Source organism: Morchella importuna (genome assembly GCF_003444635.1).
Source record: "Morchella importuna strain M04M26 chromosome Unknown Morimp01GS009, whole genome shotgun sequence".
NCBI classification, from domain to species: Eukaryota; Fungi; Ascomycota; class Pezizomycetes; order Pezizales; family Morchellaceae; genus Morchella; species Morchella importuna.
This window is the reverse complement of record NW_025763406.1, coordinates 1,245,432-1,272,301: the sequence shown is the minus strand read 5'-3', so window position 1 is coordinate 1,272,301 and position 26,870 is coordinate 1,245,432. Positions and strand designations below refer to the sequence as shown.

At 46.6% G+C, this 26,870-nt stretch overlaps 6 protein-coding genes across 6 annotated transcripts; all 6 read left to right on the top strand.

The window, feature by feature from the left end:
- Nucleotides 1-16: 16 nt before the first annotated feature.
- On the top strand, nucleotides 17-2,406 carry LAJ45_04101 (uncharacterized protein; the record flags this gene model as incomplete). The annotated part of the gene is made up of 6 exons (XM_046113682.1): nucleotides 17-355; nucleotides 448-552; nucleotides 620-727; nucleotides 818-1,645; nucleotides 1,718-2,156; nucleotides 2,207-2,406. 6 exons carry the CDS (start codon nucleotides 17-19, stop codon nucleotides 2,404-2,406), a joined length of 2,019 nt encoding a protein of 672 aa, XP_045973411.1.
- Nucleotides 2,407-7,680: 5,274 nt separating this feature from the next.
- LAJ45_04100 (uncharacterized protein) lies at nucleotides 7,681-9,719 on the top strand (the record flags this gene model as incomplete). Its single annotated transcript, XM_046113681.1, has 5 exons — nucleotides 7,681-7,791; nucleotides 8,030-8,035; nucleotides 8,100-8,122; nucleotides 8,184-8,459; nucleotides 8,519-9,719. The coding sequence occupies 5 exons, from the start codon at nucleotides 7,681-7,683 to the stop codon at nucleotides 9,717-9,719; spliced, it is 1,617 nt and encodes a 538-aa protein (XP_045973410.1).
- Nucleotides 9,720-11,420: 1,701 nt separating this feature from the next.
- Nucleotides 11,421-15,057, top strand: LAJ45_04099 (uncharacterized protein; the record flags this gene model as incomplete). Its single annotated transcript, XM_046113680.1, has 5 exons — nucleotides 11,421-12,559; nucleotides 12,662-12,705; nucleotides 12,763-13,247; nucleotides 13,297-13,696; nucleotides 13,751-15,057. 5 exons carry the CDS (start codon nucleotides 11,421-11,423, stop codon nucleotides 15,055-15,057), a joined length of 3,375 nt encoding a protein of 1,124 aa, XP_045973409.1.
- Nucleotides 15,058-16,027: 970 nt separating this feature from the next.
- LAJ45_04098 (uncharacterized protein) lies at nucleotides 16,028-16,718 on the top strand (the record flags this gene model as incomplete). The annotated part of the gene is made up of 3 exons (XM_046113679.1): nucleotides 16,028-16,117; nucleotides 16,184-16,342; nucleotides 16,413-16,718. 3 exons carry the CDS (start codon nucleotides 16,028-16,030, stop codon nucleotides 16,716-16,718), a joined length of 555 nt encoding a protein of 184 aa, XP_045973408.1.
- Nucleotides 16,719-19,706: 2,988 nt separating this feature from the next.
- LAJ45_04097 (uncharacterized protein) lies at nucleotides 19,707-21,354 on the top strand (the record flags this gene model as incomplete). The annotated part of the gene is made up of 4 exons (XM_046113678.1): nucleotides 19,707-19,976; nucleotides 20,036-20,204; nucleotides 20,280-20,680; nucleotides 20,746-21,354. 4 exons carry the CDS (start codon nucleotides 19,707-19,709, stop codon nucleotides 21,352-21,354), a joined length of 1,449 nt encoding a protein of 482 aa, XP_045973407.1.
- A 2,553-nt stretch (nucleotides 21,355-23,907) lies between these two features.
- LAJ45_04096 (uncharacterized protein) lies at nucleotides 23,908-26,046 on the top strand (the record flags this gene model as incomplete). Its single annotated transcript, XM_046113677.1, has 3 exons — nucleotides 23,908-24,516; nucleotides 24,608-24,643; nucleotides 25,198-26,046. The coding sequence occupies 3 exons, from the start codon at nucleotides 23,908-23,910 to the stop codon at nucleotides 26,044-26,046; spliced, it is 1,494 nt and encodes a 497-aa protein (XP_045973406.1).
- Between the last annotated feature and the right edge of the window lie 824 nt (nucleotides 26,047-26,870).

The window sequence follows — 26,870 nt, the reverse complement described above, 5'->3', positions numbered from 1 at the left end:
ATTATCATCAGCAACAATGGGTGGTAGTAGTATCCGAGAAGGAAAACATGGCTCCTCTATCCGCTCGTTTTTCGGCAACTTCGGTAGCAACAAAAACAAGTCATCTTTGAACGTGTCGGCACCGATGCGCCCGTCGACTGGTTTGGCCCCGCCCGGGCCGCAATATCCGCCAGGGAGAGCTTCAGATGTGGGGATAAGACCGCCGATACAACAGTCATTTGACTCCGGGAGGGGTTCGAGCTTTGAGAATCCGAGGACGAGCCCGTTGAGGTATCAGCAGCCACCGCCGCCGCCAGTGGCGATTATGGAGCGGCCTATAGCTAAGAAGCCAAAGCTGATTATCGGGATTGATTTTGTGAGTTTGCTGGCAGGCTGGGTTTGGTTGGTTGGTTGCTGGGTTGGTTGGTTCACGCTTTGCTGATTGGGTTGTTTGTTGGCTTGGGTTAGGGCACGACATTTAGCGGTGTCGCGTTTGCGTTTACAACAGACGGAGGTGTAAAAGAGGGTATTATCACTGAATGGCCCGGAGCGGGTAATCAGTCGAGGAATAAGGTTATTTTTCACATTCATTTTGTCTTGCCAGTAGTCCTGGACAGCTCTAATATTCCACCCCATTTAGGTACCCACTATACTTTACTATGACAAAGAACAAAACATAGTAGGTTGGGGGCTGGAATTTGCAGGAGCCTTAGCCCCTAGTGGATATCCAAAACCGGGCGTTCAGAAGGTCAGTTATTTCGTGTTTTTTTCTTTGGTCTTAATTATACTCATGTTTAAAGCCTTGGGTTACTAAGATATAGCCTCGAGCTCTACACAGATTGAATGGTTCAAGATGCAACTTATGCAGGCCGACGGTACCTACTTGAAGAACGACAAACTTCCAGCTCTGCCGTCCGGCAAAACACCTACCGACGTTGCTGCAGATTATCTCATCCAACTTCGTAAAGCCTTACGAATCCAGCTCCAAAAGATTCTAGGCGAGGCTGTTTACAACCGCCACGAAGACAGCATACACTACTACCTTACAGTCCCAGCGATTTGGAATGATGCCGGAAAGGCGGCCACGAAGCGGGCTGCTATACAAGCGGGGCTTGTGAAAGCTGAGAGTGACTCTAGAGTTACCCTTATTTCAGAACCAGAAGCGGCAGCAATGTTTTGTTCAAAAACGGGGCTGCTGAATTTGAAGATATTGGATGCGGTCTTGGTAGTGGATTGTGGAGGCGGGACGGTCGACCTAATTGCGTACGAAGTTACGCAGGAGGAGCCGTTGACGCTGGTTGAGGCTACGACGGGATCGGGGGACTCATGCGGGTCCACGGCTGTGAATAGGAATTTTTCGGGGTTACTTCGGCGTAGAATTGATTTAATGAAGCTCCCGCCTGGGACGAAAACCGGTCCAAAGATTTACGCAAAGTGTCTTTCTGAGTTTGAGAACCGTATCAAAGCGGACTTTAGGAATAATGGGCAGGTCTGGGCTATTGATATTGGGGTGGAGACGGATTATCCAGAGGCTGGCGTGGAAGAGGGATATATGTCATTCACAGACGCGGAGATATTAGAGTGTTATAGACCAGTCGTTCACCGGATATTGGAGCTCGTAAAGAACCAGATAACGGCAATTCAGACGCAGAATCGCCATTTACAGGTACGGAATACTGTGTTTCCCGCTCATGACGGCATTTTTGGTGGACACTACTGATTCACGGGCTATCATCAGAATGTACTAGTTGTCGGTGGCTTTGGCGGGTCCGAGTATCTCTTCCAGGAAATCAAGGACAATGTGCCACAGCAGTACCAACATGGAGTCGTACGACCTATGGATGCAGTTGCAGCAGTGGTGAAAGGAGCTGTTACTGCTGGTGTAAGCCAGAGTTTAGTGACAGCCCGTGTCGCGCGAAGACACTATCTTATGGCAACTCTGACACCATTCAAGCCGGGGTACCACAAAGAAGAGTATCGGGTCCCTAGCTTAGATGGCAATGACCGATGCAAATTTACACGGCATGTATTCGTTAATAAGGGGCAACGTATAACGATCGGGGAGCCTGTGAAAATTTCATTTTTTAGGCAGGTGGCGGCAGGTTCATCACTTACCTATAGCGACATATTGTATGTGTGTGATATGGATAACTGTCCAGAATATATAACAGATCCAGGTTTGTCTTCCTATCCTTTATCTTCACTTCTATGGCTAAATTTAGAACAGGCATTAGACCATTGGTAACATTAACATCCGACCTCTCGCGCAAATCTCTAGAGCGCGATTTCCAAACGGTGGAAACACCACAAGGAATCTTCTATAAAGTCTACTTCGATATATACCTGACCCTTGATGGATCCGAGTTTAGCGCTGAGGTGGTCTGCCAGGGTGAAATTATGGGTGCTTGCCAGGTTAAGTTTGAATGATGCTCTAATATCGTTGCCTTTGTTATTTTCTATCCCTCAAGACTCATTTTTTGTCTTTCTTGTATTTACTTAATTGATAGTTATTATTGGAGAGGATAAGTTGAATGAAATTACGGAAAAGTCCCAGAATGCCACGCAAAAAGGCGACAGGAATCTACAATGCCCTCAAACTAAGCTTCATGCCACACCGGCCATATTAATTAAGATACTTTGTTAGTAAATATTCCATTTCTCGTGATTGCTATTTGGTATCAACGCGGTCAGAATATTGTTGGCTGCTAATTATAGATAAAGAACAGAAGGCCAGTACGTGTATGTATCTACTTGATCATAAATTATCACTCGGTATGTAGAAAAAAAAACTACATCGACTTAGGCCTGCTATTTACCTTTGACATTAGATCCCGTGAAGGAAAGCTTCGGATAAACAACTGGGGTCTTACGCCCTTACCTCCAGAGGAACAAATTCATGGTACAGTAAGTCGGACAACCCTCTTCCTCAGCTGGTAAGGCATCTCTCCAGTCTGTGTGGACAATATGACGCACCTGTGAGGCCCTCAATTATATATCGTAGTGTCTGAAACCTCTCTAAGGTGGGAATCGAATCCGAGATATTCCGATAGATGTTAAATGTTTATACTACTACTAGCGATGCCGATTTTAATATAGATCATGTGACTACCGTCTTGGTGTGAAGGCTTAGGATTTTGTGAGAGTAATGGGTTATATGATCTATATTAAAGTTGGCATCGCTAATGTACTAGGTAGCGATAGCTATACATTTAAAACTCGGAATTTCCTTTTCACATTCGAGCGTGAAGGGCTCTCTTATTGAGTGTTATACAAGGGTTAACTGTGAGCTTAATGTTAGGTTAAGGTGACGATGTGGTATGAAACTTAGTTGGAGGGCATTGTAGATCCCTGTGGACCTTTCCGGTGAAATTATCAGTGTCTCGATGTCATGCAGGGGTGTGTGGTTCTTTGAACCTGATGTTAACGGACCTAGTAAGGCGGTCTACTAATATAGCTCGATTTGGATTAGCTCGCTGGTATTACTACACTACATATATTCGCCTTAGACAGCCAAGCGTTGGACCTCATTTCATAACAGGGACGATGACGACAACGACAATTCATGCTGTTAGAAAGGTGGATTATACTATAGATACTTTCCTAGTATTCTTTTAAAAATCCCACCCATGTTTCGTGCATCTTGAAAAGAAGGCTTGGGATGTTATACTATGGAGGGGTGACCCGCAAGCTCGAATTTTGCAGACTTGTAGCTTTTATGCAACTCCTATTATTGAGACTGAACAGAGTACAATCACGGTCTACAAGCACGATATGTAATCTGAGGGCATGATTCAGCTCTGGTAGCTTGAGGTTCCCAAAACGGTACCAGCACATACACACACCCTTCCTTGGTTATGTATAGAAATAACGGTAATAGCTCAGTACAGTAGTAGCTGTAACCAGCCTCAATACCTGGTATCAGCTTCGAAGGCCGTGGGACTTGGTGCATGAGATCGGATGAGTCATGAAATATCACTCTCATCTGCCTGATTTCAGCAGCAATTAAGGAACTTCCCGAAGACTCTTTGTAAGCGGGGCTTCATAGGGGGTGAGTAGCTCTAGAAAGGGGAATTTGGCCCTTTTGGACTACGGGGTGATCCACTCGTGTGAGGCCGGCGGCTTCAAGGGGTATAGGTTTTCGGCCTAGAGCTCTGCGCCGGGGGGCGCGGGGCCCTGTTGATGGTTGGACATTTATTTGCCAAGACCACAGTACTAGTAGGTATAAGTGGCCATGAGCTATCTGGCACATAATTACATGTAGATGTATGGAATTCTCTTTAACTCTATAAGGACCACTATTTTCGTTATTTGGAACTTGGACCCATCAGATTTTTGGAGTGACGGTACATTCATAAATTATCACTCGGATTATGAAGACACTCTGTGAATCGCCCAAACAAACTAGATATTGGGGGTATAAATGATGGATTAGTAGCCAAAATGAAGGAGTAATCAAGATACAAATATTTCTGTTAATAAAAGAGAGTACTGAAGTTAACTACGTCTTGCTCTTCTATGTATTTCTCAACGAATCTTCTGAAGAACTTCCCGCTCAGCCCAAAGCCTGAAGGGGGGAAAGGAATAATACTGAACACGTTGCTCCGGATATTACTCTGGGCTGGGCTGTGTCTTATTGCCCTCTCCGTTCTACAACGAGTCAACATTGTCCTATCTTCAAAATAGCAAATAACCTCGTGGATGGAAAACTAGAACACACAAGAATCCTCTTGCCGTAGAGCCTGAAGGTTGTCCTGAGATGCGGCATTACATTACGCCTAGCTCTTTACTTAAACTCGAGTCTACTTATGAGCACGCGCAAAAGCATTTCGCCCACATCAATGGTCGGGCCGTAGATGTTATTATTTAGCCAGATATATAGAAACCCATTCTTGAATTCCCAACCACTTGTCGTATCGGTTGAGGTGGGATTGTATGAGAAGGCCGCACTTGCATGTCTAGGTGGTAAATATGTACGTATTATGATAGAAGGTACACATTTCATCATAATACAGTGTTCTCCGCAGATTCGCCGACAGTTATACCCATTTACCCTCAGAGAACGAGTATTTATTGGGTACTTTTTCGTGACTCTTATTCAGCGAGAACTCACTACCACACAGTTACCCATCTTTACGAGCGGTGCGTGTAAATCCTGAAAAAAGTGGAAACATCATTGAAGAAGGGTTGCAGCGGGTGGTTGATCAGTCATATCTGTTTTCTGCATATGAGTACATACTGTGTTAAGACAACGAGTTTAGTTGTCTTAATGATACGTGTTTGTTATTGTCTCTTCTTTCGTTATAAAAGGAGCTTATTCCTTGAGCTTATTCCTTCCGCTCTTGTGATAACAATCATAAAATACGATTCTCTCTAGACTTTTATGAGCTGCACTCTGAATAAGAAGTCATAGGTGAACCGTACAGCCGTAAGGTTAAATTTGACGTTTCATAGACAGTGGGCTTCCAAGTTCCACCAATATGTCATATTATAGAATCTCAATTGTCCAGTAGAAATCCTCCCTGGCCAGTCACTACAAGGAAGATAAGACAATTAATAATCTCCTTGAAAGGGTTTTTACGAACAGACGAGATAGTCATAGGGGTGCTACTAGATACTAACCCGGTCACGAGAGAGAGCTCTCGCCTAGTTGCGGAGGAACGTTGGCTAGGCCCTATTTTCTGCCCCCTAGTCTAGCGAACTAGCCCCCTACTTACCGAGCCTTGAGGTTTCTCCAATTAGCCAGGACATGAAATATAGCTGCAAAATCTGCAGCCAAGGGTATTGATACACGTATTTGAATTGAATACTACACGTAGACTTGGTATGTAGGGAGCTCATTCGACAGCGAAACTTTGATCGATCGCTAACAGTTTAGTTCTAACTGCTAGTAGTTTCTACAAGAGAGATAGTCGACGGGGAGAACTATTCTTATGATCAACTTTAACTAAATAGTGCTCTTCGAGATCAGGATAGTACTTCATGGTATCGAAATATCTGGATTGTAAGACAGCGAACCCAAGTGACAGTAAGGTGTAGTACGAGGCCTGGTCTAGCAGTATATCTGGAAGAAGAATATACCCAAGAAGACATTGTGATCAATATGCAATCAATGGATATAGCGGCCGAACTTTGTTGGTCGTCACGTCACCCAAAGGGTGTTGTCGTGAGATGACTTTCTTTTTGTCTATCTCCCCGCCGCACTACACGGCCGTGGTTGGTGATGATGAATGTCGAAATCCCCAAAGTACAATATGTTTACTATGACAGCATTAGTGGTTAGTGGTACTATTAATCCTATCAACATTTCCGCTCCGCCTTACATATACCTTCAAAGAAAAATGGTGGAAGAAACACTGATCTTACCTTGTGGAATAGATGGTTCTCATGTCGTTCTCAATGGCTCCGACATGCCTATGCCTGCCTTTCGACTTGATGAAACCATGGGAAGGCTCGCATACTCGAATTAGGCTCCTGCTGTCAGACAACTAAAGCACATAGACGGCGTGATGTAGGGCGACGCAATCCACCCCATCAGAGGAGCCTATATGTCATACCTCCCCATCCTCCCCCCAGCCAGCCACCAAGCCACCAAACCTCCCGACATCCGTTATAAACAATCCCAACCCGAGATCCGAACCACAGAGATCTCATCCCTGCATATATACGTCACTTTTCGCGCCTATTGTCCCTGATGCCGGCGCATCCCCTGGCCGTCGCCGTATTTCCCGGGGAAGACTGGATGTAGACGCGGGGTGAAAATTGGTCATCGGGGACAGCATATTTTACTGTGCGTTAGTTACTCTAGTTAGTTGGGAGGATGGGAGCCTTTGATTGGTGAGTCCACTAGCTGCAGGGGAGATATTTGGTTAAGAGTCGGAATTCGGCGCCAGGGCAAGGATAGATGTGGAGAAGCAAAGGCCTCATCTACTCTCTACCTATCCAGATCACACCGGTAGAAAGGATAAATACAAATTCTCTAGAGTATATAGATAATTTAGTAGGCCTACGATCTCGTTCCCAGGACACGAGATTCATGTACTTTGGATGCAATGTTCTAAATCTTCCAAGAGTTGCAGACGTTGCCAAGCAGGAGAAACATTTTTGCGGACTGTTGCACAGCGCCATGACGAGCATATCCGCCGCGGCAGAGGCGGCGCCACAAAAGCCTCTGAACCAAAGCGCTGGGTGTGAGACATGCATTGCACCTATATTTCCCCGGAGGGCTTGGTTTACTTCTATGGGACATTGGGCGTTCAGTGAGAGCTGAAGGCGAGGAGGGCCAATTAGAAATGTATACTATGTACTGCTTGATACAAAGGGCTTTAATTTGCTTTGGATTTGGAGAACATACTTTGCACCTGAACCGCCCTGGCCTGGGTGTGTTTCTCTCCCCACAAGTTAGTAGCCACACGAATGAATATTCCTGAAGAATTTGAGCCTGAGGGATAATACCCTCTGCAGCTAATGTGGGTTCACCGTTTTCCCCCTTGCTTAATATCGATATATTAGACTAACATACAAGCACTTGTCTAAGCCAGTCACGGCGGGGCCAAGCGGCCGGCCGGAACATTTGTCACGGCCGGCTTCGTGATGCTCGCTCGCCCTTTGGTAGGGGGAGAGAGAGAGAGAGAGAGCTAAGACAGGGCACGCAGCGCAGGGCTAGGGCCGAGGCCTGGGAATGAACCTTCCCTCCCATGTCCCATGGATAAAAAGCAACTGCTCCTTGCGCAGTCCCCGCACTCGGCTGTTGGGGCAGATCTCCGGTTTGGGGAAAACACAACCTCTTTCCCCCTGTCCCTGCCGGTCCCACACGTACCTGGATAGAATGCTTGTTGTACCTGAACTCCACATCTCCCCAGCTTTTAATTAGGCCCGGAGGAAGATCTGCAGTGAAAATATCCTCATGGGAAAGATGTTTGAATCTATTCTCTGTCATCCCATGGATCAGCTGGAATTAAAGCTTCCTCGCCTGACGAGCGACGTTTAGTTCTTTGAAACTCCGGCCGAGCGGTGTCACTCCCCTCCCATGATGCCGGTGGAACCTAGATAGAGAGAGGTACGTAGGCCTAGGCCTGTAGATGGTTTGTGCTTCGGATCCATGAATAACGGTTCTCGTAAAGTGTATTCTCGTAAAGATTTTTGGGTATATATACGTCGTCTTTCTCCTGTGGACAAAGACACTCACTCACCATCAGCTCCACCAGCTTCTTCACAGTCCGGTATTTAAGCAGTCATCAAACATCACTCGGCACAATGAGATTCACTATCTATCAGGCCATTGGCCTTCTGTCTCTGGTCTCGGTTTCGCTCTCACGATCCCTCCCCGAGAAGCGCCAGACCAGTGTAGCCGCGTGGGTCTCGACTGAGCAAAATATTGCTTTGTCCAGTCTCTTCCGCAACATTGGATCCTCTGGAGAGTTTGCAAAGAGCGCTGACCCTGGTGCCGTTATTGCTTCTCCTTCAACGAGCAGCCCTGACTAGTAAGTACTCTTACTTCTCAACAAAGTTTCATATCGAGGTTATACTGACATATCAATAGCTACTACCAATGGACTCGTGACTCCGCAATGGTGTTCAAGGTTCTTCTCAACCAGTACATCAATGGAAACAGCTCTCTCGAGACAATGCTCAAGGAGTATGCCACCGAGAGCGCAAAGCTCCAGAAGACCAGCAACCCCAGCGGTAGCTACACCACCGGCGGTATCGGCGAGCCCAAATTCTACGTCAACGGTGCCGCCTTCACTGGCGGCTGGGGCCGCCCCCAACTCGACGGCCCAGCCATCCGAGCCACCGTCCTAACAAAGTTCGCCAACATGCTCCTCGATGCCGGCGAGACCTCCTATGTCACCTCAACCCTCTACGACAGCGCCTTCCCCACAAACTCCGTCATCAAGGCTGACCTTGAGTACGTCGCAAACTACTGGACCAACTCCGGCTTTGACCTCTGGGAGGAAGTCAACGGCCAGCACTTCTTCACCTACATCGTCCAGTACCGTGCTCTCGTCGAAGGCGCCGAGCTCGCAAACAGACTCGGCGACACTGGCGCCGGAACCTACTACACCACCCAGGCAGCCGCCATCAAGGCCAAGCTGCCCTCCTTCTGGAGCTCCAGCAAGGGCTACCTCCTCGCAACCCTCAACACTGGCCGCACCGGTCTCGACTGCGGAACCCTCCTGGGCTCTCTCCACGGCAATGGCGCTAGAGGCTTCAACGTCTACCCTGCATCCTCCCCCGAGGTCCTCGCCACCGTCAAGGCCCTCGTCGACTCAATGAAGACCCTCTACGCCATCAACACTGCCTCTGGCGCGCCCGGCGTCGCTATCGGCCGCTACCCCGAGGACGTCTATGACGGTGTTGGCACTAGCACTGCGAACCCTTGGTTCATCTGCACCCTCACCACCGCCGAGGTTCTCTTCACGGCCGCCAAGGAGTTCACCGCAGCAGGATCCATCACCGTTACTTCAGTCAACCAGGCCTTCCTCCAGCAGTTCAAGTCCTCGGCGAGCTCAGGCACAACATACGCCGCGGGCTCGACTGACTTCACAAGCATCATTGCGGCGATCAATACGTATGCGGACACCTTTGTGGCCACTGCGCAGCTGCATGCCGCGAGCAATGGTAGCTTGAGTGAGCAGTTCTCGCGCACCGACGGGTCCCAGAAGGGAGCTAGGGATTTGACGTGGAGTTATGCAAGTTTCTTGACCACTGCTGCGGCCAGGGCTGGAACCATTGCTTTCTAGACGATGTGTGTGTGTGTTCTGGGCTTTAGTTTTGTACTTTTTATGCCGGAATGTCTTGGCTTGTTTTTTTTTTCTAGCTGGATAAGTGGTGGATTTGTATTTAGCAGAGACAAAAAAAAAGTTTGTAGTTGCTTTAAATTGATATGGATTTGCGGTTGAAATGATAGGATTCGTCGTTTTTTCATCGAATAGTGTGACTGGGCATCAGGCTTTACCTATTTTCGGAGTAGAGAGTAGTTAGATGCCGGACTTGACGAGAAGTATATTGAAAAATCTATTGGTTATAGAGACATGATATTAGCTATTTACTCGGGGCAGGCAAATAAGAACCTGAAAATGCAAGCTGCAAGTAAGGGCTCAATTTGGTGTAGCTTTTCGCCAGTCGCGAATTAGAGGTCGTTACTACTAAAAGTAATTTTCAGGTTCTTCTTACCTGCCCCGAGTATAATATATAACTCCATCCGTCATACATTGCTTTATCAGCTTAACTATCCGTCCGTCATACGTCGCTTTATCTCAGCTGTATTCTTGGCAGACAGAACGTAAAGTTGCAGCAAGAGAGTTGTTCTAAAAAACGTAGCTCATTGCGGCAATAGACAACCTAGCCCAGTCAGGCAGTGTACTTTGACTGCACGTGGCATATTCCACATAGAAAACCGAACTACGTTTATGTAAGTAATGAGCTCAGGCACCCCCCAAAACTCCATGGTTGAGCGACATTTTTACATGCTAATAAAACCCACCCAAGACCAGCATTTTCCAACAGCCTGTGTATCACAAAAGTTTCTGTAATGTTTACATGTGGTTCTAGAATCCACGGTTTGCAGTAATACGGGTTGATGCAGTTGCAACATGAGATATCACTCGGTTCGGTTGTTCCGCTGCAAGAGGCCTAAATTGGGTTTTGTTTGTTTGTAGGGCACTCCATGTAATTGGCTGATAAGCGATCGGTGATTGCTAGCGCGCAGGGTTCTGTAATAAACAAAAGTAGTAAACCGGGTCTGTGCTAACATGTTTAGTGACATTATAAACCAGAAGGATAGATAAAGAGCATCACAGGAAGGGCGTCTACTATATATCACAAACTAGAGGGTGTAAGAACAAAGCATAAACACTAAGCTTAAGGCTTTTTTTCTCCTACTCTCTTGAATTTTAAACATAAATCTTAAACCAGTGAGTTCATATGATTCGAGGTCAACTAGAGAATATCTACACAGTATGGCCGTTGAATAAGGCAAATCTGTGTATAGGTGCACAAACATCTACCACGGGGAATGTGCTTCTGTGCATATTTCTCAGATCGTTTTGTGATTCCATTGAAACCCCTGAAAGCTACATGCACTGCTCGATACATGTAGTTGTGCTCTAAACACTCTGAGTACTGTCCAACTGCAAACTTGACTCGTGCAACGGATCTTCAACTTATTATGTAGATTAATTAGCCTGCTGTGCCGTATACATATTGGGTGCCTGGATTCTGGTAAACAACGTCGTTGAACTTCAAAATATCTTATATTGGACACCTTTGGCAGGTTTCATACCTCCACCCCCACAACCCTTTCCAACCCTTCTCTTCTTGATATTTATCTTCAGGCCTACCTCATTTTGAAGATTGGTACAGAGAGTCTTCTAGTATATCGATCTGATTGCACTTTTTTACTGTCAGGAAAAAGAAAGAGATAAAACCGCCAATTATCTCAAATGAGGAGAATCCAGTACCCAGCAGGGTTAATCGTAAAGGCCAACCTATGGCCTAAAATCACCAGACAAGCACTTGCGGTGTATGGGAATAAACGAAGATCATTTACAAACCCCCACCCTCGCGAAAACGGAGGGACGAGGTGTATCTCGACCCGATTTTCTCAATCGTTACACCCAATATCAAGCGATATTCCTCCGATATCCTGGGAAGAAAAACTCGATGATTACCGGAGCTTATTAGGACGCTGCTGGAGGAAAGCATCAGATATCAAGCGGGGTGAAGAAATTGACGAAAAATCAGCACTAGAAGAGATGTCAATTCTGGAATGGGAGTTTGACGATATAACCAGGAGTCTTCTATACGACTTAGGATTGCTTACCCCAACCCCGGATGTAAAAAAAGACGATGAAAAGCTCAAAGAAGGAGTTTTACCACCAATTTTACTTCCTCGGGTCAACGTGGGTGATGTTTTCAACGTGCTGAGTGGCAATGCCAAACTTCGTCCAATGGATGTGAACTTGCACGAACTTATGCTATTGCTGAATGGCAAGTTTGGGCCCTATAAAGTTGTCAAGAAGCTTGTTAACCGCACATTATCACTAAGTTCGACAAAACCCGACTGGCTTCTTATCGACCCTTCTGAGAGATCCTTTTCCGTCTATCGGGTTCTTACTGCGTACCTTTTCTATACTTCTCTTACTCCACAAGATATTCGTAGCGTTCTGTCAACTCCATCCGTTATTGAGGGGCTGTCAGCGATAGATGATTCCCTAATTAAGGAGTACTTTTCCTTCCTATTGCTGTATCTCGAGATGTGTGAGTCAGACGATGATCTACGTCTGAAGTACCCAAAGACCAAGAAAGGGCTGAAAGAGGCGCTGATAATTCAGGAGGATTTGGAGGATTTTTTTGGCCGCCAGTCAAGAAGGGTTCTTATGGGTCGATTGAAGGATTGCTTGTTCCTTTACAACTCAAATGGCGGATTTGCTCCTGAAAAGCCTGTAATACACAGAAGTGGTCTTACTGGCGAACAGAAAGAGATTGTAGAGTTGGACCTCAATATTGGGGAGGTTCTCAAGATCAAGGCTTTTGCTGGGACTGGAAAGACCACGGTTTTGACTGAGTACGCTAAAGCTCGGTATGTACACGCATCGTCTATTCTGGATTGGTAATGATCAGACTGGAGAGCTTACTTGCCAAGACCTGAGGAGAAATGGCTATTTCTTACTTTCAACAATAGCGTTCAAAAAGATGCCGAAAGGAAATTCGGCCCAAATGTCGTTTGTATGCTAACTTTACTTGGGGTGCGTCTCGTTTATCGTGTCTGACCATGAGGTTTAGGTCGGACCATTCACTCCCTCACCCGCGAAACGGTTCTCAGGATGCGACCAAAGATAAAGGCACCAGCGAGCTCAGAAAATAACCTCGTGCGTGAAATCGTACAGGTTCTGGACCTAGAAAACAAAGAGACTCTCAAGACAGCAATGCTTGACCCATCACAAAAACTTCCAAGAGCATCAAAGGTGGCCAAAGTAATCAACGAGAACCTCCTTACATTCTTCACTTCGGCTGAGGTCGAAATTGATTATGCATCCTTGCACTGGATGATGGCTGATAAGCTGGGGCTGAAGAAGAATGTTGTTCTAGAATGGACACGGAGAGCTTGGGACGAGCTGCAAAGGCTTCAAGGGCCGTGCTTTCCGCATGATGGATACTTGAAGATGATGCATTTAGATGGAATTGATAGTGACAAAGAGGGTGTGAGGTGCAGAGCGGATGACTTAGCTTTTGGTCAGTTCGACGGGATCATGTTTGATGAGGCCCAAGTAAGCCACACCAATCTCTCTTTCGCGTAAAACTTGCTAATAAAATTAGGACGCAGATTCAGTAATGGCAGAGATCATATTTAGACAACGCCCGTTTTCACGCATAATCGTTGTCGGCGACCCCAACCAGATGATTTATGAATTTAGAGGAACAAATAACGAGTGTTTTGACGATAGTCTCTACCCAACAACTTACAACAAGTCGTTGACATATTCATTTCGCTTTGGTCTGGGAATTGCTGCGGCTGCAGCACATTGTCTACGGGCTATAGGTGAACCGCTTACGATGAAGGCTATCGGGGATGTTGATGTACTCAAAACAGACTTTCCAAAGGTCGTGGAGGAGGTGGATCCTGTTATAAATCCTACAATCATAGACAATCTACCGCCAGGTTTGCCTTCTGATGGCGGGAGTGGAAAACATGTAGTGATTTGCCGAAAAAACAATTGTAAGCTTCATTTCCCTCTCTAAATGGGAGCCTTTCTGACAATTTGATATGTAGCCCTAGTTTCAGCCTTATTCTCGTACTGTCACTCGCACCCAAAGCACAAGGTGTACCTTAAAGTTCCGACTCACATGAAACCTCGCACTTTGTTTTCCTATCTTAAGGATGCATACGAGTTGAAACAAGGGACTCCCACAATTACTGGGCCTCTCAGGGGACTCAGATCTATGGAAGCACTTATGATAAAAGTCCTTTCCGAGTCTCCGATTAACACAGGCGCCTCAAAAAAATGCAAGTCACTTTTGGAAGAAGCGGAAGAAGAGCTGGAGGCCATCAATCCCAAAATAAAGTCGCATTTAGAGGCAATGACGCGAAAGTATAAACTCAAACGCCAGGATCAGCGTCAAATACAACAACTTCTTAAAGGCAGTCCTACACCAAAAATTGAAAGGTTTCTTCAGGTTTTGATTTCGAGGGACCTTATACCACGAATGTTTCCTCCCGAGTTGAAGTTGGTGGCAGGGCTTGAGAGGCAAAACCTATTATCGGACCTCAGTTTCCTTGCTAAAATTGCTTTTTGCGCTGAAAGGATAGTGGATGATGCAGAGGATGCAGATATGATTCTGTGTACTGCACATCAGGCGAAAGGACTTGAATGGGATAATGTTGTGATGGCAGATGACTTTGCTGCTCTCCACATACATAGGCATAGTAGCGGGGTGGGGAGCTCCGACCTTGAAAGCGTTCGAATAATGTATGTGGCTAGTACTCGGGCCCGGAAAGAGCTGCATATGGGGCAAAAAATGGCGACTCTATCGGTTTCTGCATCTGGAAGTTACGGTTTCTTCTTGAGCCCAGAAAATGAAGCGTGTCCCAAATATGATGATTGCGTGCGCGGAAAATCCAGCGAAGAAATCACGGACAACCCTGCCAACACATGTGGCCAGTTGATAGGCTACAGGACGGTAATGCCGACAGCACGATTTGGGTCGAATTTGGTACTCCGGAAAACAGGGAACTTTCCTTTCGGTGATGGGGAAGATGTGATTGGATGTCACAAATGCGTTGTTGATCTTTATAAGCCCGCTCTGCGCAGACTGATAGACTCTTATGCCCAGTTTGATTACGAAACGATGGCAGAGTTAGAGAGACTTGTGGATATCCTGAAACAGGCTTTGGACGGCGATTCGAGTACAGAAAGTGCAATTGTGCGTGAGCCAATGAGCCAGAGGGGTGGCTGGCTTCGCAAGTTTGAGGATATGAACGCTGCAGATGAGATAAGAGTTGGATCTTGGATGAGAAAGCATATGATGTTTTCATGGGGAGTTTGGTTTCTGCAGGCGCGTATGAGGAGGTCAAACTAAAGTATCGAATTCTGGTAATTCTGGTTTCTATGGACTTTTAACACACTCTACTCAGCTATTTTATTGCAAATACTTCTATTGGACATATAACATGAAAATGCCGGAAGAAGAAAGCCCGTCGCTAGGAGAAAGCTTTAAATCTATTACATACTCCATTTATTCACGATGCTAGAGAGGTTCAGCTTTTTTTCTTCTAGAATAGTCGCCAAATTTCATTATGATGAATCAGAAAGATCTTTAGGAATAGAGTCTTTTAGCTGCGCGAGTTGAACAAAAAGTCGAGCAGGTTGGACAGAACGTCTAGCTGTTTTAGGAAGAGACTGCGGTCGTTCAACCAATAAGATGTGCAGGAAATTTTGTCGGTGCCCGACCTTCTGTCCAACTCTTACAGCTAAAAGACTCTAATCTCCGAATGCGATCAAAAGACCTCATGATATTAATAGATACATATACTCTATCAAAGGGTACATCTATCATTACATAATTAGTAGTAGGAGGAGGAGAGCTATAAACCTTTCCTAAAGGAGCTAGGCTCATCCAGCGGATGTGTTACTGTATCTGTGCTAGCACATTGTCTCTCTTTCTCTATTTCTCAACTCTCAATCAATATCGTACAAGCAGATGTCACTAGTGCACCAGTGACGAGGAATCGAGTTGCTCTCTTCCGCAAAAAAATCAAACTAAATGTACATGTATGTACACGTACTCTATGAAGGGGCCGAATCTTGGCAACGCTTTAGATCTGGTTTACGTGCTAAGACGTGGAATCATGGGTTATCACTCGACGTTTAGCCACATACCACATGCCCATTTCGAGACCTCCTCTCCAACAAGAAAGCGAACAGAAAATACCAAAAAGGTAAAATCATCAACCACCAAAGCTCTACAAACCTGCCAACAGATTGCTACGACGGAAAAAGAGGCAATCTCCCCCCCGCTTGCAGGACTTACGTCTATCCTTCCCCCACAGATGAACGATCCAGAAAGTTTAGCCCCCCTATACAAATATGCCGCCAGTGTCCCGCTAAAGTGCGAGAGCGCCACAAATGCGGAGACACCCGTGAGGGTATTTTTGCCAACTCCAAATAGTATTGGGTAGTTCTTGTGCTGACAAAGGAATTTGAAGAGAAAGGCACCAAGACGTCCGCGTGGGCCAACCGGCGCATTTCTATCCTACAAAACGTGCATAGGGGCAACCTCAATACCGCACCCACAAGTGGCACCACTTGCACCGCCGATGGGAAGAGTATGGAATCGAGTTGAGCTTAGCGATGGATCTAAGCCTGTAAGCCCAGACATTCCCATATTAAGCCGAAAGAAAAAGAAACTAATGTGAAACTCCCTCCTCCTGGCAGAAAGCAATCAGCCCAGAAGATCTCGCCAAGCTGGAGCTCCAAGAAAGAGCCCTTACAGATGCTCTAACCCAGCGTATTCAGTGGCAAAGGGCCATGATGGAGAGGAACTACAAGAGCAGGATTCTGTCGGCAAGGCATCTCGGCCCCCCAAGGAATAAGCTGAAGCGTCCAAGCAGTGTAGAGGCAGCCCGCTTCACCACCCTGACCCAGGCGACCCAAATGGTGGCCAGGGAGGCTTACAACGGGATCCCAGAAGATGAAATTAATCCTTATGTGAAGAGGGCTAAGTTTTATGATTCTGATTGAGTTGCTCAAATCTACCCTTCATGATGAGATATTTGCGTGCATAGGAAATTGGATAGAAGGTCTCGTGCATATGTGTCTACTTACATATCTACTCATGTGTATTAGTAGTATCAGCTCCTGGATAAAATATTACCCATCATAGTCTTCTGTTGCTTTGGTCATTGCTAGTCAGTCTCAAGCGTTTGATTAACGTCTCAACAATATTACCTACTCGGAAACTGACCCGATATCGCATGAGTCTTCGGCAGATCTACCTTTACATATACGTATATAGCTTGCCAGCTAACTAATATGTAGCTATCGAGTTGCCGTGCCCATGCAGCTGCCTTATATACCCATTGTGTTTTAAGTGAAAGGGCCAATATTTTGCAAGGATTAAGAAAAAGAAGTGTCAATGATTAGAGAGGGGAGCCGATTATCGTGCCATTTCTATTATCAAACCCATGTCAGGAATTTCCGGGTGCTGCCGGCTCTCGGGGAAAACATCTCACGAGGAAGCGACGAGGCAGATCTTGTTCGCGCGGGGTATGGTTGTTTTCCACGACTAGACTAAATCTAAAAGTAGTTTTCCTGCACCGAGGTTTCCAACGGAGATTTATGCTTGATCCCGCTATAATTAATCGTAGCTTGACTGACTGTGTTCCTAGTGACCTTCTTACTAGTAATCTATTTTTTAGGGGTGGGATGATGGTTTCGAACATGTGAATTCGCGTGCGCGTGTTGGGGACTTCTGCCGAGTCATTTCCTATGATGGCTAGCAAACGCCGCACCCATACAAGCACGTGTAGGCCGCAGCACATATCCTCACGGGGGGGGATGGCAAGGGCGCCAAAGAAGATTGCAACTGAGAGATGACTGAGTACGTAGACGAGTCCTCGAGTCCCTCCCACATACATGCGCTTCAGCACCCCAACGCATGTGTCCAGAATATAAGCCACTCGTGGCTGTGGCGCATGGATATGAGTATGCGTAACTACATCGAGTACTTCATGTACCTATGTCCTCGTCGTTCGAGCAGTTCACCGACAAGACACGGCGAGAAGTCCTCATCGATGTCGAAATAAGCTTTTGCTTACTAGGATGAATATTGCTTAGGCTTGTGTCTTCCTGTTATGTAGTTTTCGGAGAATTAAGCGAGCTGTTGAGATGACGATGGGGCTGCCCAGGTTGCGTTAGCTAAGGATGATGTATGTATGTATGTCCGTACCGGGGAGTCTCGGAGATCGAAGTGGGTCAGTTCTATGACCTTCGCAACCCCGTCCACACCTCATTCAGCCAAAAATCATGAAGCTGTGAAAGGAAAAGACCTTTTTTTCCGGCTTTTCTTTGCTAGTAATATACTGGACACCTTCAACCAGGTAAGACACTTCACGTGCTCGACAGAAAAAAGATCACCACAATATCTGCAACTAAATCGGCGAGCTTCGGACTCCCTGCTCACAACTCGATACAGCAGGAAATTCTTGCAATCAAAAGCCTTAAAAACCAGATAGCTTAAGCTGTCTAACCCGGTGACTAACCCTGGGCTATATTTAATGGAAAGATATATGCATGCCATGTTCCGGAGATGTTTCATCGCCACGAGGGTACTCGCCAAACACTACGTCGGTACTCGGGGGTTTCATGGAATGCAATCACTTATCGGAGGAATGATTAGAAAAGAGGGAAAAAACAATACACCTAACTGCGGGGTCGGGTTTGTCGATGGCCATGACCATGGGACATCGGCGCCCCCAAGCAATTTTTTCTTCTTGTGGGGCTCAGTTACGCCCCTTTGGCACATGAAACATCATTAAGGAGTGTCAAGTGCAGAATGCCTTGCTCTGGTCCAACGTTACACTGTACGGCGGAAAATTGCGGATATATTGGCATCACATATATGAAGGTACATATGTAGATATGTATCTGTAAGTACTACATTAGTAAAGGATGAATAAAGTGGTTAATTCAACCATCACATTCTTGCCTGAAGCTTAGTGTCTTACCATTGCATTAGTTGAGTAGTTGCGGCAAAATGTTCATCCATGAGCAAGGCATTCGCATTCATTGCTCCACTCATACTTTAGAAGTGAGGGGGCGGCGGCACCTACCCCATAAACCGGGGTGTAAATTTGTAAACCCTCAGCGGATCCATGCTGATGCGGAGATGGCGGAGGAAGTGGTGGTGGTGTTGGTGGTGATGGATGTGGTGGAGGTGGTGGAGGTGGTGGAGGTGTCTAGCATTGTGTTATTAGGCTGGAGAGAGGTGTAGTAACCACACTTCAAAGTCGAGGACAACTTGATAACCAGGTATGGTGTCTATGTAGCCTATCCACTTTAGGATGGTGGCATAAGAGAAACACTCAAACATTCCTTAGCTCGGTCACTAGACCCCTCCACTTCTTTTCCCTCTCTTTCCCCCTCTCGTTTCCAACTCCATCCCCGCCCTCGCTCCCTTCGTCCACAACACACGGAAAAGGGAAAATAAAACTGAAGCCATTTGTATTCGCGAGCCAGGGGAAAGATTCTACAGAGCACATAATTGAAGTACGTTAAGGGGCTAGCCCAATGTAGATGTACCGTAGATATCTAACCGAGAGGGGAACTGTAATTGTTCTACCACATTGGGACATAGTTAGTACTATTGAAGGGATCGAAGCCAAAAAAACGCCACACCACAAAAGAAACAAGTTTCAGCGATCCGTGATAAGAGAGTGACCTTGTGTGAAGCAAGAATCCAGAGCTAGTGGGGTATGTTTCCGTTTCTGGAAATATATCACTTTGTTGGAGAACTTTAAAGTATATTTCTTCTCTCTCTCCCTGATACAATTCAATTGCAATCCAGAGAGTCTTGCGTTGCATATCTTGCATCTGTCTGCTCTGACTACACTTACTGCTGTCGACCTCACCTCACTTCACCTACATCAAAAACATCACACTCTCTGTCATCCAATCCATCCATCCATCCATCTCTATATACCCAACCCTTAAAGACTCTTCCATCACACAATGCTTTCACTAAGGCTGCCTATTCGCAATCTTGCTGCTGCCACCAGCAAGAGATCTGTTGTCATACCTGCTACGCAGAAGCCTGCTGGGGATATCTCTTCTGTGTTTCCTTCACTTTCTGGTGTAGCATCTGCCCCGCTCCAGCCACGCTTTGCGACGCTCAAATCAAAATTCCTCAAAGGGAATGAAGAGCAGTTGCAGGCTTCGTGGGACAGGTTGACCAAGGCACTCAAGCGAGAAGTTGAGGAAATTGGCGAGATGGGGACTAAGGTTTGCTATTCTTTTTTTTTTTTTTTTTTTTTTTTGGATGTTTGTTGATAGTGGAATAGGTTATCCCAACTATTGAGTACAAAGATATCGCAAATGCATCTCCACTTGATATTGCGGAGATCAAACGCCGCGGAACTGTGGTCATTCGCAACGTGATCCCTGAGGAGGAAGCTCTTCAGTTGAAGGCGGATCTCAAAGATTATATCCGTCAAAACCCAAAGGCAAAAGGTATATAATATAACACATCATTTCTTTAGTTGTTTTCTTAGCGCAAACTAACAACCTTCTTTGTTTCTTCCACAGCCTTTCCTGCTGCCTCTCCGGCTGTCTATGAGCTTTATTGGTCACCCTCTCAAGTCCGCGCTCGCTCGCACCCGTCGCTCCTTAAGGCTCAAACGTTCCTCATGTCAATGTGGCACAGTTCATCTTCCGCCACCCAGATCTCGGTCAAACATCCCCTTACCTATGCTGACCGGCTCCGTATCCGTCTTCCCGGTGATGCTGGGTTTGCGCTTGGCGCCCATGTCGATGGTGGCTCTTTGGAGCGCTGGGAAGATCCAGAGTACAATGCGGTTTATAAAAAGATTTTTCAAGCTGATTGGGAGAACTACGACGCATATGATGCGCGCCATCGTGTTAATGCTACTATGGATCTCTACAACGGTGCCGGAAGTTGCGCCATGTTCCGCATGTGGCAAGGCTGGGTAAGCTCCTCAAAAAGTACCCTTTGCACAACGCAGGTCTCTGATGACTAACATTTTTAATATAGCTGAGTATGTCAAATACAGGCCCAAATGAAGGCACCCTCCTCGTCAACCCCTTGCTCAAGCACGCCACTGCTTACACGCTTCTCCGCCCCTTTTTCGCCCCATCTGCCGCCAACCCGAACTCTCTCTCCGGCTGGCGTATCCCCGAGACCACCACCCCAGAGTTCCCCGGCGCAGTTCCGGCTGCTTCTCAGGAATTTAACGATAAGTGGCACCCCCACCTTAATCTCTCAAAGACCATGGTCCATGTTCCTCGCGTTGCACCAGGCGACTTTGTTGCCTGGCACTGCGATACCATCCACTCCGTGGACCGCATCCACAAAGGCACTGGCGATAGCAGCGTCCTATACATTCCCGCTGTCCCGCTTTGCAAGACAAGCACTGAGTATGCGGTTCGCCAGCGTGACGCATTCTTGGCCGGTGTCCCGCCCCCAGATTTCCCCAGTGGCGACGGAGAGACCGGTGGTGGTATGGGAGGGCTCTCGGACGTTCTCGGAGGCGAGGGAAGGAGAGCTATGGGCCTCGGAAACGATGGTTGGAGCTTGGAAGGGCTTGAGGGGGGCGAGAGAGATATCGTTGAGAGTTCCAACAAAATCATGGGTTGGAACTAAACGGATCGGGGATTCTCACTGCTGGCAGATTCTTTTCTTTCTGGGGTATCGTGATTTCAAGTTCTTTTCCTTGAGGGTTCTATTTGTCAGGTTGCATTTTTCTCTCTATTTCTTTCTGGGTTCTTTTCGGTTTAGGTTCTGGTCTGGTCTGGTGTATAAAGTTTTAGTTTGGGTAGCATGTTTTCCCCCACAACAGCAGCTAGTGTCTATACAATGTCATAACGAATTTTAACTATTTTCTCACGCAATAAATAGACATACCTTATTATTGGTTCTTCCAGGCTGCGGTAGTAAGATCTCCCATTTTTCTTTCCGCAGTATCTTGACTTCTCTTTAGTGCTTAGCTTTCAATTTCGTACTCGCAGCGTCCTGGAAACCGCTTAACACGTATATCCATGAGCACTTTCTTCGATATGACTCATTAACCAATCTTATACGGCGCCTTCTTGGTTGGCTAAAACGTTAGTAGATGAAGTCGAAATCCACCCCGTCCGTTGTAGGTTTCGATCTGCGAGATGGGAATACTGGGATATGGAATTAATTTTTCCGAGGGTTATTGATTACGACCATATTTGAGAGGCTTGGCGCAAATGATTGGATGGCTCGGCGTGGGCGAGTGATCGTCTATGATGGATGCATAGGGTAAGTCTGGGGGGCGAGGAAATAGACTTAACCCCGCCAATCACTGCAGCTCATTAGCAAATTTCGTAGTGGGTATCATTTCTTCTATGCTTCTGCAGTTCCTATTTCTGGACCAGGAGTGGGGTAGATAGAGGTAGTGTAGCTAGCTTACGGGAGGGTGGGCGGTAGCGGCACTAGGAGAGAGGGGTGGCTTGGCCAGCACCAGTGCTTCTATGCTACAGAGAAACCGAGACTAAGATGATCGCTCAGCCCCGACATGCACAACCCTTTGCGCTTCGCACTGGAGGGTAGTGGATTCCAGACTGTTTCCGACCTGATGCAGCAGCAGAATACTGACAGTTTTCGAAGCGACTAGTTGTACCCCAGCGTGTCGGGGGATGTGTCCTAATTCCCTTCGGCGGTTTCTTGAGTATTGCCAACCTGAGGGATAGTTGATTAGCAGTTGAGATAAGAGTCTCGCACAAGGAAGATGAACAACAAGCATCATGGTAAAGCTGGAGGGGTTATGAAACTCTGGGGCCCTGAATAAGGTAGTAGCGACATACAAAGCTTTTGGCACATTCTAAAGACCAATAATGAGGCAGGTCATTTACCCGGATGTTCTTTCTGCCAAAAGCTATGGTCACATGACACAGCAAATTAACAATATCTTATCCGGGGGAGCATAGAACGTCTGTGATAGAATCATGGGTTATCACTCGGACTACCTACCGCCGACTTGCTTTGATTCGCCTACCGCCAAAAGGGGGGCAATTGGCGAATGGACATAAGCGGAATGATTGTAAGCACCAGAATCTTTTGATAATGTCCATAAATTCGAGGCTGTATTTGCAGGGTATCCAGAGACCTATGATAAATACACATGCAGTTTCACCGTTAGTCATCACATCAAAATTCCAAGGACTTAAATAACCAATCATTCAGCTCCCTAAGGGTCAAGTAAATTACCCGTCACCAGCATTTCCGGTCCGGGTACCTAGATTCTCTCACATCAGTTGTATTGTACCAAAAAACGATATCCTAATGATCTACCATATCCGTGGTTGCTAGAGGTTGCATTTAACTTTGACTGAGTCGATATAAATCATCATGTGCCTTTAATTTTCTTCCATGGATAGGAAAAAACCCATATGTGTCAACTCGGAATGAACACGAGTAGAAGCGCAAGGATTGAATATCTGCCTATACCTACTAATGCGGGAATTGGAGGGCCAGGAGTTCCGACTGGACGGATTCTGCAAAAGTATAATTCATGAGATCTCGAATAAGCATGGTAGAACGGATACTGTGAGGATGCTGCTTCTGATAAAGAATCTCGGTGTCGAATAACTACCCACTAATTAATGTTATTCTGATAACCTATACCTGACCACGGAGAAGATTGCATCCTTTCACATTTACTACAATTAGCAGATGAGGGCAGGAATTCTAAAGCCAATAATAATATCTTACAATTTGTACGAGGAGGAAGCCTTACCGTAGCCGGCTGGGTTTCGTAGATATCTTAGACACGGTATGTATTCTGTCCTAGAGGAACCACCTGCTAGGATTTACTTGATACAACTAACCAATCTCGCCTAAGTCACCTTTGAGGATCCAACGAGTATATTCACAAGCAGTTAACATATGATATTCTTTTGTTACACCAAGCCAGTTAGGATCAGAATGCAAACTATTATTCTAATTGGGTATGACTTAAAACGCGTGCTATGATACCCCCCCCCCAGCTTATCGCCAAGACAAACAAGGCGAATCACGCTGATATAAAGATCGGCTCGACCCCACTGATATGACACGTACCTGGTCGTACTCAATCGTACCACTACTCCACGGCAGTGCGCCCCCCCTATTGACATACTTACCGCCCTCACAGACAGACACTGCCCTCTTGTTATGGGAGAGCTAGTAACGATGTCAGGGACCGAGAGCGAGGCCACCGTGGTCGCAGAAGGCCTTCACGAAGAGGGAGAGGGAGAGGGAGAGGGAGAGGTAGAGACAGAGGGAGGGCAGGAAGAGATGGAGGCCGTGGAGGGAGAGGAGGAAAAACTATGCCCAGACTGTCACACGGTTTATACCATTGACCAATTTCAGGGCACCGACAAGAACGCTGGGAAAACAATGCGGAGGTGTATGGGCTGCCGAGCGAAACACGAAAAGCTTGTCGCCGAGAAGGAATGTTCAGATTGCCGCAAACAGCAGCCACTGGACCAATTCCAGGGCTCTGGTAAGCGCTTCGAGGGAAAGGAAATGAAGACATGTTCAACTTGCCGGTCTAGGAAGGACCATAGGGATGTGAGCTTCATGAGTACCAGGTCGAGTGAGGGAACGAAGAAAAGTCTGATCCCGGAGGTTGGGTATGTACGTGATACTCGGCTTAACAGGCTGGCGGAAAACAGGAGACAGATGCTAGATAAGATAGCTAAGCAGATGGTTGATAATGGAACCAATTTTACGGACAAGCACTGGAAGGACATTACTGAAAGCCAAAAACTCACAGCATGGGAAATTCCACAGGTCAAGGTAGGGTCCATAGTGATCTCGTCATTACCTTTGCTCATGGTCTGCCCTGCCTGCACCAGCTTGGTTTACTGATTGATATTGGGGCGGATAGAAATATATTGAGAACGCTATGGAGAATATCGAAAAGGTAGGAGAATTTCTCCGTCTATTCTCTTCCCTTTCCTTCCTTTTTTATTTTTATTTTATTTTTCGCGACACATGCTGCTGCATATTGTGTGGGGAGGCCTGCATGCTGCGTGTTTGGTGAATTGAGCCGCAGGTCTATCGCTGTATCTTATCGTGGTGGTGGTGGAAGTGGAAGTGGAGGTGTCGTGGTTGGCACACATGCTCAGGCTCCTCCCAGATTACCCAGACGCGTCTTCGGCCCTCCTTCCTTTTCCTCCTCCCCCGCCTCGCCCCGCATTTCTAGCTGTCCTTTAGTGACTTCTACATATTCATCGTAGTACCTGGGGAGAGTGCCATTTTGTACCATTATCTCAATTACCTCTCTGATTAACGATTGACTGCATAATATCTAATATTATCTCAACGTTTGCTGTCCGCGATCCCCTCCTCCTCCTCCTCCTCCTCCTCCTCTAATCCTGCCGTTCCATTCTACCCGCAATACAACCACTTCCGCCACTGACCCAGTGGCAGTGCCTGTGTGCCCAAACCATCGACTAACAATATCGTCATGTCCAGGCTCGGAAAACAGGCAAAGTTGCCGCCGCTCCTCCCGGCCGAAAAACAGCAAACTCAAGCTCATCCTCATCCATAGCTGCCGAGCACACACCAAAATCGTCGCCACACCAAACCACTTCAAAAGAACCCACCATCACACGGATGAAGCCAGTGACCCGCGGGCAAACCGAGCAGGCCGCTCCCCGTCGCAGACTAACAAATAATTCCAACCAAACTTCAATCGCCTCAATTGCGGAGTTCAGGGAGACCCCATCATCACATCAGGCCACCAGTGCCAGTGCTAAAGGATCCACCAGTTCTGGGCCAACAGCGAAAAATCCAGGCCATAAGAATGCTGGCGTCTCTACACCAACATTCATAAAAATCGACGATGATACCGCCAGTGAAGGTGAGGCATCAGACCGGGACGTCCGAGAAGTCGAGAGCAAGGCCAAATCGCCGCCCCAGACCCGTACCCAGAGCAAACACACCACTCCAGCTTCTGTCACTCGCTCCTCAACTTCCAAGAAGCGATCCACCCCACCGCCTTCCTCTAGCAGTATAGACACGGAGGATACCTACCAGCCCAAACGACCCCGCACTCAACAATCAGAGAGGGAAAGGGAAAGGGAAAGGGAAGAGGAGGAGGGAGATGAAGAGTCTAATCCCAGAGCTGATCTGGAAGCATTTGCAAACTCACTGGAACGACTGAGCAGGCTGTTGTTTGCAGCGAGGGATAATTTAAGCAGGAAACAGGTTGGGGTTCTAGAGAACGACATACACCATGACTGGAAAGTGGACGAGATGTCGACATTTGTGGAGGGTTTTTTGAGAGGGGCCGATGCCCTAGATGGACGACTGAAAGACTGATTGGAGTTCGGCGGGTCGCGCGGTAATGGGTTTGGGTTTTGGACCAGTCTTCCTCTTCTTGGCTCCATGGGGCTCTTGAAGGAGGAAAAATAATTATATACCACGATCTCCCCTTTCCCTCCTTCTACGATAATCAATATATTTATTTCTGTACGGTATAAGCATACTTTTTTTCTTTTTCTCTTGTCATTTCATTTCTGCCATTATCATGTGTCAAAAACCCTTTCCGCGGGGCACACGGGTGGGGGGCGACCAATGTTGTATCAGGGAGTTTGGAGCTCATCGTCTTTTTTTTTCCGTCTTTCTTTTTTTTTCTCGCTCTTTTTTGTTGCTCACCAGTGGTTATTTTAGAAGTTGTTTTATGTCTTTGTGTCTTTTTTATGTCTTTATTTCCTTCCGATGGAAGTTGAAGCGAGGGGATATTTTGCTGCTCTCACCTGACCGGTGAGAGGTAATTTATAGTCAATGCAAGCGTGAACAGACAGCTGCAGTGGGACGGGGCGGTAGGCAGGCAGTCGGTACTGTAAACGCAACTTATGTACGGATGAAAGATGTTTTTCTCCACAGGGAGCGCCCATTAGCTCATCACCATTGAAAAACTCACACATGGTGAGTTCTGATGGCTTCAATCAGCTCCTATCACTCGATCACGTGCGACTTGATTTACTATCCTGGTCTTCCTGCCTTTAGCACGGACTGCATTGAACTTCATGTAATGTTATTTTCTGTAGAGATTGTTGAGTAATAAAAGTATGATGTTGGTGCTGATCGGTATATTTGCGGGTTCCAGTTACTAGGCTTCATACATGTATTTTTCTAATTTG